This window comes from Sporothrix schenckii (assembly GCF_000961545.1).
Source record: "Sporothrix schenckii 1099-18 chromosome Unknown Cont42, whole genome shotgun sequence".
Lineage (NCBI taxonomy): Eukaryota > Fungi > Ascomycota > Sordariomycetes > Ophiostomatales > Ophiostomataceae > Sporothrix > Sporothrix schenckii.
Genome location: NW_015971143.1, coordinates 800,842 through 815,068, shown reverse-complemented (window position 1 = coordinate 815,068; position 14,227 = coordinate 800,842). Strand labels below are relative to the sequence as shown.

Below are 14,227 nucleotides of genomic sequence, written 5' to 3'. Positions count from 1 at the left end.
GCTGAACGGCCACGCACACCTGCCAGCCGTGTCTCTAGCATAAGTTCTTCGTAAACGCAAACTACGACGTGAGATAAATCAGATCATGAGCGATGGCGTCTTACACTTGCTGCGTATTGCTTCCTTCTGCGGCTTTGCTTCGTGCGTGTCTTGCTTTGCTCTCCTTCCCCCCACAGAGATGTCAGTGGAGTAGCCAACGACGACCCACGCCTGACAATGGGTTATGCACCAGAATGCACCATCCCCCGAGCGTCAGCGGCCAGTCGCACGCCCTGATTCGCTCATGTAGCTGGCTCCACCCAGCCTTTCATCTTTCGTTGCTCTTTGTCCCCTTTCGCCAGGCCGTCCCCCTCTACCGCATGGGCCCCAAATGGCTCCTTCCCCTTAGCCTACCGAAAAAGAGTCGCCATGGAGTTATATGGCTGTCGGTCGAGGCCTGGAAGCAGGTCTTCGCGCCCACTGCTCTGGCCTACCATGCCCGTCCTCTTGCCCTTTCCCACCGACGCTTAGTGCGCGCCCCTTTGTGTCTCCCCTCTCACACTCCACTGCCTCTCATCACTTTGCTTCCTCCCTCGTTTGCTCTACCGCCGCTGCCAATTCGACGTTTTCGACGCTCTGCCGTTCCTTTCTTTTCCCTTGCATCGTCGAATCCCTTTCCCGACGTTTGACACCAGGAGTTATCTTTTTTCCTCTTCCTCTTTCCTCCTTCCTCTTTTCCCCATTTCTCGAGTACTGCACCTCGTTACGTTACCGACAATTCACGTTATTGACGGCACTCACGGGCATCGCCTCTTTTTTGCATTCTGGACCAGACGCGGCCAAAACCGCCATACCGCCTCGATCTCCCCTCTTGTTTCTCCGCGACGACATTCCAAACCAAGAGGCCTCCTTTTTCTGTCTTCCATCTCCGCCATTCCAATGTCTTTCTGAACGTACACCGCCAACGCCTTTGTCTTGCTTCCACGCCAGATACGCCTAGCATTTCGTACGCTTCCAGACCGGACCTTCACTGCACTCGGATGACCACCAATACTCCGTACCCTTTTGCCGAATCGACCACCTGACGATTTCCCCGTTGCTGTTTCGAGCCAGCTCGCCATACGACCCGCGTTCACGGTCCCGCCTGGCTGACGTTTGTCAAGACCGACCGCTTTGTTCCTCGTCGCTCCTGCCCAGCCTAAGACGATTTGTCATATCCGCCGCTGCCCACTCCTGCCCTTTGACGCCCAACAACACTTGACTTTGGGACGCCTTTGCACCTGCCTCACGATCACTGCCATTGTGTTCTTGCCCAACTTTTGGCCTGAAATCGGCCGTTTGTTCCCTGGTTGTCCTTGTTGACATCTCCTGTCGCTACTTCCGTAGCAAGAGTAGGAGCATCCGGGTACGGAGCTCTTGCCTGGGTGACCCAAGGTCTGTATGGCTCCTTTCCTCCAGCGCCGTGCTTTCCTTTTTTGGCCTCATCACTTTGCATGTTTGTTGTGTAGTTTACTTTCTCCGTTCTGCTTTTGTGTAGCCTCCACAGCCTTGAGTCATTCGTATTCAACGTCCTTCACATGCTAACAAGTTTGTGTTTCGTCTCTCACAGCCACGCACGTCTCCTCTTCCCACGCTACGGAGGACTAGAAACACACAATGTCCGGCTACCAGAGACCGCCTAGCTTTTCTGATCGGAGGGGCGGTGCTTTTGCCCGGGACGAGCTGGCTCTCAGCACCTCGGCCAACCCTGTCGTCAAGGCCGCCCAGGTTCGGCCACCACGCGGACCGCCGACCCCAAGCATGACCACCCCTGCCGCCGAGTACGACCAGACCATGACCGGGTCGCCGCCGCCGCCTCCCACGCCGGCTGCCTCGCCGGGTCCGTCCCATGTGCAGCCGGACTGGAGCGACGCCAATGCGGACGAGGATTTCTTCCACTCCAAGATCCGCCAGCACTTTAAGAGCTGCACGGCCTCCCAGAGGACGCGTCTCTTGGCCGATCTGTTGAACCTTTGCACCAGCCAGCAGCTGAGCTTTGTTCATCAGTTTGTCAGCCCGCTCCTGAAGAAGGACCCGTTCACAAGCTTGCCTGACGAGCTCTGCTTACGAGTACGTGTGCCCCCGCCTTCTTTTTGCCCCTTGTCGTGGCCTGTCACACTAACACACATTAGATCCTCTCCTTTATTGATGACCCCAAGGTTTTGGCCCGTGCTTCCCAAGTGTCGCGACGCTGGCGTGATCTGCTCAGCGACGACGTGACGTGGAAGAATCTGTGCGTGAAGCACGACTACGACCGCCGCCTCTCCGAGGTCCAGCCGGCAGCGCCGCCCACCCCCGTCCGGGAAGAGACGCCGACGACCTTCCCTCTCAGTGTTTCCGACAGCGACTTCCCGACGCACAACCTGCCGTCCCTGGCCCCGCCCGAGAATGACGTGCCCATGGCCACCTCGCGCAGCCTGGATGGTGCGACACATGGCGGCACATCCAGCAGCAGCAAGAACCGCCCGCGGCTGCGGTCGTACAAGTCCCATTTCAAGCAACGATACCTGGTTGATGCTGCGTGGCGCACCGGGGGCCAGACCATCACCAAGAATATCACTCAGGATGGTGGTCTGGTGACCAGTCTGCATCTCACTCCCAAGTACATTATTGTGGCCCTGGACAATGCGCGCATCCATGTGTTCAACACCGAGGGCGAGGACCAGAAGACGCTGCAGGGCCATGTCATGGGCGTCTGGGCCATGGTGCCTTGGGAGGACACCCTCGTCAGTGGTGGCTGCGACCGCGATGTCCGTGTCTGGAATCTTCTCACAGGGTAAGCCCAGCCACCGTTCTCTCGTCAGACCTGACGCGTGTTCTTTCACTCCCCCTCCCAACTGTTTCTCTGGCTAACACGACTAGACAATGTGTGCACACGCTCCGCGGCCACACCTCGACGGTTCGCTGCCTGAAGATGTCTGACGAAAACACGGCCATCTCGGGCTCCCGTGACACCATGCTACGCGTATGGGACATCCGCACTGGCCTCTGCAAGAACGTCCTCGTTGGCCACCAAGCTAGCGTGCGCTGCCTCGAAGTAAAGGGGGACATTGTTGTCTCCGGCAGCTACGACACCACTGCCAAGATTTGGAGCATCTCTGAGGGCCGGTGTCTCCACACACTGCAGGGTCACTATAGTCAAATCTACGCCATCGCTTTTGACGGTGTCAAGGTTGCCACGGGCAGCCTGGACACCAGCGTGCGCATCTGGAATGCAGCCACGGGCGAGTGCCAGGCGGTGCTCCAAGGCCACACGTCTCTGGTTGGCCAGCTGCAGATGCGTGGTGACACGCTTGTGACTGGTGGTTCTGACGGCTCCGTCCGTGTTTGGTCGCTGTCTCGCTTCTGCCCCATCCATCGCCTGGCCGCACACGATAACAGCGTCACCAGTTTGCAGTTTGACGACACACGCGTTGTGAGCGGCGGCAGCGATGGCCGCGTCAAGGTGTGGGATCTGAAGACTGGCCAAATGGTCCGCGAGCTGATTTCCTATGGTGATGCAGTCTGGCGTGTTGCATTTGAAGACGAGAAGTGTGTGGCTATGGCCCTTCGTGGCGGCCGCACTGTCATGGAGGTCTGGTCGTTCTCTCCACCTGACGACGTCCTCAGCGATCGACCACTCTCCCTGCCGCAGCGGTCCTTGGACCCACCGTCGGACGCTTCGCCGCCGCGGCCTATGAGCGCCTTGGCGATCGACTTCCGGCGGCCCCAGGCGCTGTCGGGCCTCCCGCGGCGAGATCCTGCTGGCGACGACGTTGATATGCGAGACGCCGGACCGGCGACAGCGCCGTTACAGCAGGGCAACTCGACGTTCTTCCACGATGCCTAGCGGAGCGATTTTAGGCTGCATCGGGTCCCGTTCTATTGCTGGCATTTGCCATATTCTCCTCGTCCCATTCGAGGACAATGGCTCTATCCTAGGCCGAGGCCGGCCTTTTGACCTTTTTGCTATTATTGCACCATTGCAGCAGCACGATGTCATTTTACGGTGTTTAGCACAGCGCTGGTATGTCGTACCGTGACAACACGGAACTTTGCACTCAACGTGTGATACGCGCTGCGCGTCCCGTATACTTCTTGTTTTCCTGGGTGGCCTACGGACTGCGTCTATTACCCAACTTATATCCCCTCTTCATTTTCATCTTTTACACAGCAAACCATGGATCTGGGCGTTTTTGGGGTGGAGCATTGTTGTCTATCTTATTTTTTGAAATTTTTTTTTTAACTATTCGAGGAACGGTGTGTGTCGGAGGCTGCGACGAATGTATTGCCCCCGAGAAGTCATCCACCTATGGAGGAAGAGGGAGTCTCCATTCTAGGGGCTCTTGTGCATCGTACCCTCTGATCGTCTTCCATAGCCGAGATCCGAAACTCTCTGCTTGCTGCTTTCCACATGACTATTTGCTTGCTCTCTGATTTTGCTTCTTTTTACTATCGTTACTTTTGGGAGCTGGAAGGGACACAATAAGGGCTTACGATGGGCATAGGGAAATGATTTTAAGAGAAGGATTAGAAATTAGGAACGGACAACCATTCTGACATCAATAAATCAAGGCAAGCTTTTACACGTCCAGCGGAATAGTTTGGCGAGGATGTGGTCCCTGTTGGCTAGCATGTGTCTTGTGCATGTTAAACCGCGCTGTTTTTATGTGTCTCTGCTGTCCAGCGGGATGATGGGCAAGTTTATTTGTCGTCCGCCTGCGGTTCTTTCCCTTGTCATTTGCGCTCCTGTTTTTCACGATGTGGAAAGCTAAGGCGAAAACCGGGTCGCGCTTGCCGTCGGAGTGATATTGTAGCGAGCAAAGACAGCGAGAGGTGGCTGCGAGATCGCTGCTGCACAATGGGCTTTTGCAGGGCCGTCGCGGCTTCCCTGCGCTGTTAAACCGTTGGGGTTGGCAGTTGCTTCCAGGAGGCCTTTCCTAAAGAGGCTAGTACCTCAACTCCTGACTACAGCCAGGGCGACAGTTCAGGTCCACCCGCGCGCCGCTGATTGGCCTCCGACAGCTGTTTCTGGGCCTTGTATTGTTGCAATTATTTTTGGTTTAAATTTTATTGCTCGCTTTTCTTCGGACGTGTCCTAGTGGGAAGTCCGGTGTAATCTGACCCAGCAAAGCTGTCCTACTCCATACGTTTTTTTTGATTATTTTTTTTTTGCTCTGTCCGGATCGTTCCTGCCCCCTTCCTGCGTGTTTTATCTCGCTCACACTTTCCTTCTCACCATATCCCGTCCGCCTAGCGCTTGTTTTCTTCTTCCTCCTATCATCAGCCACTCCGAATTGTTTTGTATATCGACAATCTCCTTCGATTCCTCTCGATTGTCTGCGTTTTTGGCAATTGAGCAGCCGTCCCAATTGATTTGTCGAACCCTCCAACTTCTTCTCCGCCCTCTCCCCCACACCCCTTTTTCACGCCATGTTCTCGCGTGCGGCGTTCCGCGCTGGCCGGGTGGCTGCAGCCAGCGGCGGCCTGCGGACGGCTGCCACGGCGTCGGCGATGCCCCTGCGTGCTGCTTCGGCGATGCCCTCTGCTTTCGCCAAGACGACGTCTGTTGCCGCCCGGAGGACAGTCACGACCGATGCGGCGTCTGCTCACGTCGACAAGAGCGCCGTCCCCCAGTCCGACGACGAGGTGTTTTCCGTCAACCTGAGCGACGAGAGCTTCGAGACCTACGAGCTCGACCCCCCGCCGTACACGCTGGACGTCACGAAGAAGGAGCTGAAGAAGATGTACTACGACATGGTTGTCATCCGCCAGATGGAGATGGCCGCCGACCGCCTGTACAAGGAGAAGAAGATTCGCGGTTTCTGCCATCTGTCCACGGGCCAGGAGGCGGTCGCTGTCGGTATTGAGAACGCCATTACCCGCGAGGACGATGTCATCACGTCGTACCGCTGCCACGGCTTTGCGTACATGCGCGGCAGCAAGGTTCGCCAGGTGATTGGCGAGCTGCTGGGCCGCCAGGGCGGCATCTCGTACGGCCGCGGCGGTTCGATGCACATGTTCGAGAAGGGCTTCTACGGTGGCAACGGTATCGTCGGCGCGCAGGTGCCTGTCGGTGCCGGCCTGGCGTTTGCGCACAAGTACCAGGACAAGAAGAATGTCTCCGTGGTCCTGTACGGTGACGGTGCCAGCAACCAGGGCCAGGTCTTTGAGGCGTTCAACATGGCCAAGCTGTGGAAGCTGCCTGCCCTGTTCGGCTGCGAGAGTGCGTCTCCCCCCCCCCTTTCCCCAGTATGATGATGGTGGCCGTTAGAGTCGTTCGTTGCTAACAAACGTTGCAGACAACAAGTACGGCATGGGTACCTCCGCCTCGCGCTCGTCGGCGCTGACCGACTACTACAAGCGTGGCCAGTACATCCCTGGCCTCAAGGTCAACGGCATGGACATCCTCGCCGTCAAGGCCGCCGTCCAGTACGGCAAGGAGTGGGCCCAGAACGACAACGGCCCGCTGGTCCTGGAGTACGTCACCTACCGCTACGGTGGTCACTCCATGTCGGACCCCGGTACCACCTACCGCACGCGCGAGGAGATTCAGCGCATGCGCTCGACCAACGACCCCATTGCCGGCCTGAAGCAGAAGATTCTCGACTGGGGCGTCGTCAACGAGGAGGAGCTCAAGGCCATTGACAAGGAGGCCCGTGGCTACGTTAACGAGGAGGTCGCCGCCGCCGAGCAGATGGAGCTGCCCGTTGCCAACCTCGACGTGCTGTTCAACGACATCTATGTCAAGGGCAGCGAGCCCAGCTTCATCCGTGGCCGCACCGCCGACGAGATCCGCTACTTTGATTAAGCCGCCCCAGGGGACGAGGGAATAGACGGGGGACGGTTTTTGGGTCTGTAGTTAATATGAAGGAGCGAGGGACGGGACCTGGGCCAGATATATAATCCTGTACACAAGCCACTTGTGCTATTTTCTTGTCACCTCTCCTTGTGGATGTTCTTGTTTTCCTTTTTTAACCACCATCTTTGTTACTGATTTAGTTGCGCCTGTTGTTCCGATTCATGTAAGATTAAACCGCAAAGTCACGCATACATGGGCTGTCTTTCGAAAACAATCCAGGAGGCGATTCCAACCAGGTCATAAAGTGTCGCGACTATCGATATTTCCTCGCCGGAACACATTGTGTTTTTATCGTTGTTGGGTGCTCGTAGGTTAGTCGTATGTCGTGTTCGGGGCGATAGGCACCGAGACGACGGTTTAGACGCAAAGGAGCCCTGAAGAGAGCTACGACTTCGCTGGGCTGTCACGTGGTGTCGCTCAGCCTAGGCGCTGGAGCCTAGCGGGTTTGGCAGGGCAGATTGGCGGATTGGCGTCGTCTGAGCCTATTAAACTAGCAAGACGCGATATGGGGAAGTGACGACCCGCGTTTTCCCACAAAACGCGCGTGGCACTCTATTTTCTGTGCCTCATCTGCCGCACTGCCTCTTGCCCTCTGGTCCCCAAGCTAGTCCAACTCGCATGTCTGCCTGGAATTGATCCAAAACACGACGACGAGTTTCAACCGACGACCCTGTGTATTTAAGAGCCCCTCAGTTCGTCTTCCGTCGTCATTCTGTTGCACGGCCCAAGAGCCTGCACCCTCGCTTCCAGAGCAATCGTGGCTTCGCGACATTTGGTGCAGCTCGCGCCCGGTGCAATTTCCTCGACTTTCATAAAACCAACGACAACAACGAGAACAACAACAGCAACGACAACATTGACGGTGACGCTCAGACATAGTAGCAGTATTTGCAGCAGGCGGACACGCTTTACGGCCTTGACCTCGGCCGTACCCAGGACTTCCTTCTGGCCCATTGCTGCTGCTGCCCCGCTACTGCGAGCCCGAACATCTCCCCTCTCCCTCCCTTATTCGCTGCCTCGTACCATGGCTCCCAACAAGCAGGCCACTCTCGGGTATGTCAAGCCGACGCAGACTACGCTGGGGCACGTCCTTTTCCTTCTCTCAACGGTGCCTGACGGCATATTTGACAAGATTGTTCCAGGCTAACCATACGATATAGCAAGTTCTTTGGAGCGCCGGGCAACGCACCGCAACAGCAGACCAAGCTGTCTTTTGCGACGAAGGCGACGACGACCAGCAATGGCGACGGAAGCAGCTCGTCAAAGGAGAACGTGACGCCTGAGAAGGGTGCGTATATATGTGTCTATTTGGATGTGGAGGGTGGAGACAAGTCTTGACGTATGCGCTGACTGTTTCAGACAAGAAGAAGCGCCTGTCAGACGACGAAGCTGGGCCCAAGGACGAGTCAGACGCCGAAAGCATCGGACAGCCGGCCGCCAAGCGGGCGCGTAAGAACCGCCGCGTCGTGGAAGAAGACGAAGACGACGAAGAGGACGACGTCGCGCCGATAATTAAAAAGGAAAAGGTTGTGACACCGAACAAGGTCAAGGATGTCGCCATGGACGATGTCGCTCCGAACGCTGCAAAGTCAAAATCACCACCACCGGCTGCCAAGCTCAACGTTACGGCCGCTGCAGTCAAGAAGGAGGCCATGGACGACGATGACGAAGAGAAGGCAGCATCTTCGGTGTCTGACGAGTCCAGCTCCGATGTTGACGAGGAGGACGAGGAGGACGTAAAACCCGAGGTCGCCGCCAAGGTGCGCAAGACGATCCAGACTGTGCTGTCTACACCCAAAACAGATGCTTTTCCCGACTGGAAGGCCGGCGAGCCCGTGCCCTACGAGGCGCTGTGTCGCACCTTTTCGCTCATTGAGCTCACGACCAAGCGCCTCATCATCATGGAGTACTGCTCGCTGTTCTTGCGCCAGGTGCTGCGCCTCACGCCCGGTGACATGCTGCCCACTGTGCTGCTCATGATCAACAAGCTGGCGCCCGACTACTCGGGCATCGAGCTCGGCATCGGCGAGTCGCTCATTATGAAGGCCATTGGCGAGTCCACCGGTCGTAGCTTGGCCGTCATCAAGCAGGACCAAAAGGAGATTGGCGACCTGGGCCTGGTCGCGGTCAAGTCGCGGTCGACGCAGCCGACCATGTTCAAGCCCAAACCGCTGACCATCCAGGGCGTGCACAAGGGCCTGATGGGCATTGCCACGGTTTCCGGCAACGGTGCCCAGCAGCGCAAGGTGGACGGCATCAAGAAGCTGCTCTCGGCCGCCGACGCACGGAGCCAGGGCCGCGTCGACATCACCAAGGACAAGGGCGGGCCGAGCGAGGCCAAGTACCTGGTGCGCTTCCTCGAGGGCAAGCTGCGCCTGGGCCTGGCGGAGCGCACGGTGCTGGTGTCCCTAGCCCAGGCCGTCATCCACCACGAGGCGCAGGTCGCGGGCAAGACGGCGTCGCCGTCGGACGTCGAAAAGGCGGAGGCCATGCTGAAGTCGGTGTACAGCGAGCTGCCGAGCTACGACATTATTGTGCCGGCGATGCTGGAGCACGGAATCATGCACCTCAAGGAGAACTGCAAGCTGCGGCCCGGCATCCCGCTCAAGCCCATGCTGGCAAAGCCGACCAAGGCCATTACGGAGGTGCTCGACCGCTTCGAGGACCAGACATTTACGTGCGAGTACAAGTACGACGGCGAGCGCGCGCAGATCCACTACGTGGCCAAGGAGGGCTCTTCGTCGTCCGTGGCGGCGTTGCCCACGACGGCCACGACGACGGCCAACGCGGCGCAAGGCCTGACGGCCATCTTCTCGCGCAATTCGGAGGACCTGTCGAAAAAGTACCCGGACATTCTGGCCAAGCTGCACACGTGGGTCAAGCCCGAGACCAAGAGCTTTGTGCTGGACTGCGAGACGGTCGCGTGGGACGTGGAGGAGCGCAAGGTGCTGCCGTTCCAGCAGCTGATGACGCGCAAGCGCAAGGACGTCAAGATCGAGGACGTCAAGGTCAAGGTGTGCGTGTTTGCGTTTGACCTGCTGTACCTCAACGGGGCCGCCATTGTGGAGCAGCCGCTGCGGGCGCGCCGGGCGCAGCTGGTGGAGGCGTTTTTCCCCGTCGAGGGCGAATTTGCGTTTGCGACGCACATGGACGGCCAGGAGCTGGATGCGATCCAGACGTTCCTGGACGAGAGCATGAAGGCGTCGTGCGAGGGCCTGATGGTCAAGATGCTGGACGGCGCCGAGAGCGGGTACGAGCCCAGCAAGCGGTCGCGCAACTGGCTCAAGATCAAAAAGGACTACCTGTCGGGCGTCGGCGATTCCCTGGACCTCGTGGTGCTGGGCGCGTACTACGGCAAAGGCAAGCGCACGTCGGTGTACGGCGCCTTTTTGCTGGCATGCCACAACCCCAACAATGACACGTACGAGACGGTGTGCAACATTGGCACGGGCTTCAGCGAGGCGGTGCTCGAGGAGCTGCACACGCAGCTGAGCGCGATTGTGATTGACCGGCCGAAGCCGTTCTACGCGCACAGCACGGGCGGGCAGCACCAGCCGGACGTGTGGTTCGAGCCGCGGTACGTGTGGGAGGTGAAGACGGCGGACCTGACGCTGAGCCCGCGGTACAAGGCGGGCAGCCACGAGGGCGTGGACAGCTCGGGCGAGCGGCGCGGCATCAGCTTGCGGTTCCCACGCTTCATCCGGATCCGCGACGACAAGAAGCCGTCGGAGGCGACGTCGTCGCGGCAAGTCGCGGAAATGTACCGCAAGCAAGAGAGCGTGGCCAAGAGCAAGGGCCCGGCCGTCGACGACGACTTTGAATACTAGGGACGGTGTGTACAACTATTGGGATTTGTTTGCGGGTTGTATGCGCTTTTGGTCTGTTGTCTGATGTATTTGGCATTGTGCCCCTTTACGTACGTTTTATGCATGGCGCCTTGTTTGGCTGTTTTCACGCATTGTGTGTTTTTGTATTTATTCTACTGTGTACGACAGACGGCTGTTTTCTATCCAATCGAGGCCAACCTCTCCGCTGCTCTATAAGATCGACTCTTGTTCCGGTCCAGGACTCAGCGGGTCGTCGAGCATATCACCATCCTCGCGCAGGTGGCCCGACCCGCCAGCGACAGCACCAGCGTTTGCCATGCCGCCCGCTCCAGCGCCGGCGCCACCACCACCAGCGCCGCTGTTCCCTCTACTCTCCCGGCCATTCCGCCCCAGCGATGCACTCCCGCGCAGGTCGTCGTCTTCGCCGCTCCGGCGCGACTCCTCGGCGCCGTTGAGCACATACCACACGTCCTTCTTGGTCAGCAGCCCCTGGAGGACGCCGCGGTCGCTGAACAGCACGTAGCGCAGACCCAGTTTCTGGAAATAGTTGACCACCAAATGCAAGCGCGAGCGCGAGGGCAGTGTCAGGGGCGTCTGGTCCATCCAGGGCCGCAGGTCGAGCGTGGTGCGCGGGTCGGCGAGCGGCTGGTGGGCGAAAAAGGCCTCGGTCTCGTCGGGCGGGAGAGAGCGCGGCGGCTGGACGGCGGCTTGCAGGGTGTAGTCGAGCTCGGCGCGCGAGATGTAGCCCAGCAAGATGGCGTCGCGCGGGTCGGAGACGATGGGGAAGCCGCGGTACGGATGGGTGTCGAGGATGCGGCGCAGACTGGCGACGGTGTGGCCGGTGGCGGTGAGCACGACCAGATCCTCGATGCGGGTCATGACCTGCGCAGCGGGCACGTCGGGGAGCTGGAACTGCATGTCCTCGCTGTTGTCGAGGAACGGGTACTCGTTGAAATGGATCCAGGCCTCGTAGATGCCGCGGCGCGAAAAGGCGTCGCCAACCCACTTGGAGAGCATGACGGCGACCATGATGGGCAGCACATAGCTGAGCGCGCCCGTCAGCTCAAAGACGATGACGACAATGGACACGGTGACACGCGTGACGCCCGTCAGCGCAGCGGCCGCGCCGACAATGGCGTAGGTGCCCGGCGTGACGCACGACAGGTCCTGCTCGCACGACTGGAAGATGAACAGGTCGGGGTGGCTCGTCTGCCAGATCTCCATGACGATGCCGACAGCACGGCCCGTGAGGGCGCCAATAGCCATAGAGGGCAGGATGATGCCGGCCGGCAGCTGCAGGCCGAACGTAATGGCGGCCAGAAAGAAGCCGAGCACGGCGGCAAAGAGCAGCAGCACAATGGTGGCGGCGGTGGCGGCGCCGGTCTTGCAGAGGCCGAAGACGTCGTCGAGCTGCGGCGAGCACTCGGCAAAGATGTTGGACACGAGCTCGGACAGCTGGGCGCGCATATAGAGGTTGGGATAGTTGACCACGGCGGTCAGCAGGGCGACAAGGGCCACCTGGACGACAGGGCCGGGCAGCCAGCCGGCGTGGGCCTTTTTCCAGCGGGCAATCCACATGTTGGCCTTGATGAAGAGGCCGCCGTAGACGCCGCCGAGGATGCCGAGCAAGGCAAAGGGCACGATTTCAAAGGCATGCCAGCCGGTGGAGTACTTGACCTGGTACAGCACGAGCTTTCCCGACCGGAAGGGGTCGAGGGCCTGCAGCACAAAGGCGGCCGTCATGGCACACACGAAGCTCTGCCACATGGTCTTGTCGGGGAAGTAATAGGAGAGGGTCTCGAGGCTGAAGAGCACGCCGCCAATGGGGGAGCCAAAGGCGACGGAGATGCCCGAGGCCGAGGCGGCCGAGAGGACTTCTCTACGGCGGGCTAAACGAGTTAGTAAACGACACAGCAAGACAGTCAAATAAAGCAACGGCAAGACGACAAGACGGCATGACGGGTTACCCACCCTCGTTGTTGTTGATGCTGGGAAACAGCTTGATAAAGAGATTGGCGCAGCAACAGGCGACATGCACGAGCGGACCCTCCTTGCCGAGCCACATGCCGGACGCCACGGCGAGACACAGGCCCAGCGACTTGGTCACAAGCGTCCAGCCGCCGAGAAAGCGGCGGATGACAAAGCCACCCAGCATCGTCTTGATTTCGGGGATGCCACTGTGCTTGGCATAGATGGCGTACTCTTTGACGAGAAACGCGGCGCAGACGGCGCAGGTCACCGACAGCACGACAAAGAACAGGTACTCGAGGAACCACTTGCCGACGGCCGACGACGCCGACAGACCCACGGCGGCCGCCCAGGGCCGCCAGCCGTCGCACTTGGCGCCCTCATCGTAGCCCATGCAGCAGAAGCCGTGGTTCAGGTAGAAGGCGCCGCCGTCGGTGCCGCCCGACGCGCAGTAGCCCGTCTTGATGTCGCCCAGCCAGTCGGACGCCACGTCGATGCCGGCCGCCAGCGTGCCGGCCGCCAGGCCCGTCAGCACGAGCACGACCCAGATCTGGCCGTCGTCCAGCAGACGGCGCACGAGGCCCAACAGACCGCTCGTGCCCGAGACCATCGCCCGCTGGCGCTGGCGTTCCTTGTTGTGCTCAAAGATCCAGTCAATGGCCGTCAGGTCTTCGTAGCCGACGCGGCGGCCGAGCCCCTCCGAGTACCAGTCGACGACGTGCGGCAGGCCGGCGCTGTTCTTGCCGTTGCTGTTGCTGTCATAATTGATGTTGACATTGCTGGGCCCGCCGTCGGCACCGCCGAACGTGCCCTGTGTCTCAAACGCCTCGTCGTTGCCCGCGCTGCCGAGGCCAATGGGCCCGTCTCGTTGGTGTACATAGAGCGAGTGGGCCGCATGTGTGTGTGGCGAGGAGGCCGTGCCCATGCCGAACGTCGAGAGAAGCGACCGCGCCGACTGGGGCAGAAAGTTTGTCTGCTTCTGCCGCCGCTTGAACGACACGGGCCCGCCGAGCTCGGCCGCAGAAATTGTGTGCTCGTCGATCCCGTCGACGCTGTAGTCGTCATCGTTGCCAACGTCGTTGTGGGCGTTGTGGGCGTTGCCATGGGAGTCGTCGTCGTCACCGCCGCTGTACGGCCCGCTGGGCTGGCTGATGCTGTCACCGCCGAGCAGGTCGACGCCGCCGCCGTTTTGGCGTGGCGCGGCTCGCGCGTGTGAATCACTGTCCGCACTGCCACCGCCGCTGCCACTCCTCCCTGCTGCTGGTATTAATGGGTCCATGGCGAGCAGCAGGAAGCGCCGTCATCGCACAGCTCCAACGGCTGTGCGAGAGGCCGAGACGCGAGAAAAGGCACAGAAATGAGCGGGTACAACGACGTTGACGTATCGAGATGGTAGACGGTCGGCTGGAAACAAGTGCGGTCGCAAAATAAGTCGCCAAGAGGCCGTGTCGTGGTGCTGTGGACTGTGTCGCGAACGAGTGTCGTCGCAAGCTTCAAGCTGAGCTGTATGGAGGCTACGGTCAGGAGGCTGTGGCCTTGCCCATATTACGTCGCAGGTGTTAAAGTGGGTCCA

At 59.5% G+C, this 14,227-nt stretch overlaps 6 protein-coding genes across 6 annotated transcripts; 4 read left to right on the top strand and 2 right to left on the bottom strand.

Moving 5' to 3' along the window:
• Positions 1 to 233: 233 nt before the first annotated feature.
• On the top strand, positions 234 to 668 carry SPSK_02031 (uncharacterized protein; the record flags this gene model as incomplete). The annotated part of the gene is made up of 1 exon (XM_016728929.1): positions 234 to 668. One exon carries the CDS (start codon positions 234 to 236, stop codon positions 666 to 668), a length of 435 nt encoding a protein of 144 aa, XP_016589787.1.
• Positions 669 to 1,635: 967 nt separating this feature from the next.
• Positions 1,636 to 3,847, top strand: SPSK_01517 (F-box and WD-40 domain protein CDC4; the record flags this gene model as incomplete). The annotated part of the gene is made up of 3 exons (XM_016728428.1): positions 1,636 to 2,088; positions 2,151 to 2,794; positions 2,881 to 3,847. 3 exons carry the CDS (start codon positions 1,636 to 1,638, stop codon positions 3,845 to 3,847), a joined length of 2,064 nt encoding a protein of 687 aa, XP_016589786.1.
• A 1,583-nt stretch (positions 3,848 to 5,430) lies between these two features.
• On the top strand, positions 5,431 to 6,808 carry SPSK_01733 (pyruvate dehydrogenase E1 component subunit alpha; the record flags this gene model as incomplete). The annotated part of the gene is made up of 2 exons (XM_016728639.1): positions 5,431 to 6,223; positions 6,300 to 6,808. 2 exons carry the CDS (start codon positions 5,431 to 5,433, stop codon positions 6,806 to 6,808), a joined length of 1,302 nt encoding a protein of 433 aa, XP_016589785.1.
• Positions 6,809 to 7,537: 729 nt separating this feature from the next.
• SPSK_02083 (uncharacterized protein) lies at positions 7,538 to 7,813 on the bottom strand (the record flags this gene model as incomplete). The annotated part of the gene is made up of 1 exon (XM_016728977.1): positions 7,538 to 7,813. The coding sequence occupies one exon, from the start codon at positions 7,811 to 7,813 to the stop codon at positions 7,538 to 7,540; it is 276 nt and encodes a 91-aa protein (XP_016589784.1).
• Positions 7,814 to 7,883: 70 nt separating this feature from the next.
• On the top strand, positions 7,884 to 10,686 carry SPSK_01443 (DNA ligase 1; the record flags this gene model as incomplete). Its single annotated transcript, XM_016728356.1, has 3 exons — positions 7,884 to 7,912; positions 8,020 to 8,147; positions 8,219 to 10,686. The coding sequence occupies 3 exons, from the start codon at positions 7,884 to 7,886 to the stop codon at positions 10,684 to 10,686; spliced, it is 2,625 nt and encodes an 874-aa protein (XP_016589783.1).
• A 210-nt stretch (positions 10,687 to 10,896) lies between these two features.
• On the bottom strand, positions 10,897 to 13,933 carry SPSK_01427 (chloride channel, other eukaryote; the record flags this gene model as incomplete). Its single annotated transcript, XM_016728341.1, has 2 exons — positions 10,897 to 12,575; positions 12,658 to 13,933. The coding sequence occupies 2 exons, from the start codon at positions 13,931 to 13,933 to the stop codon at positions 10,897 to 10,899; spliced, it is 2,955 nt and encodes a 984-aa protein (XP_016589782.1).
• Between the last annotated feature and the right edge of the window lie 294 nt (positions 13,934 to 14,227).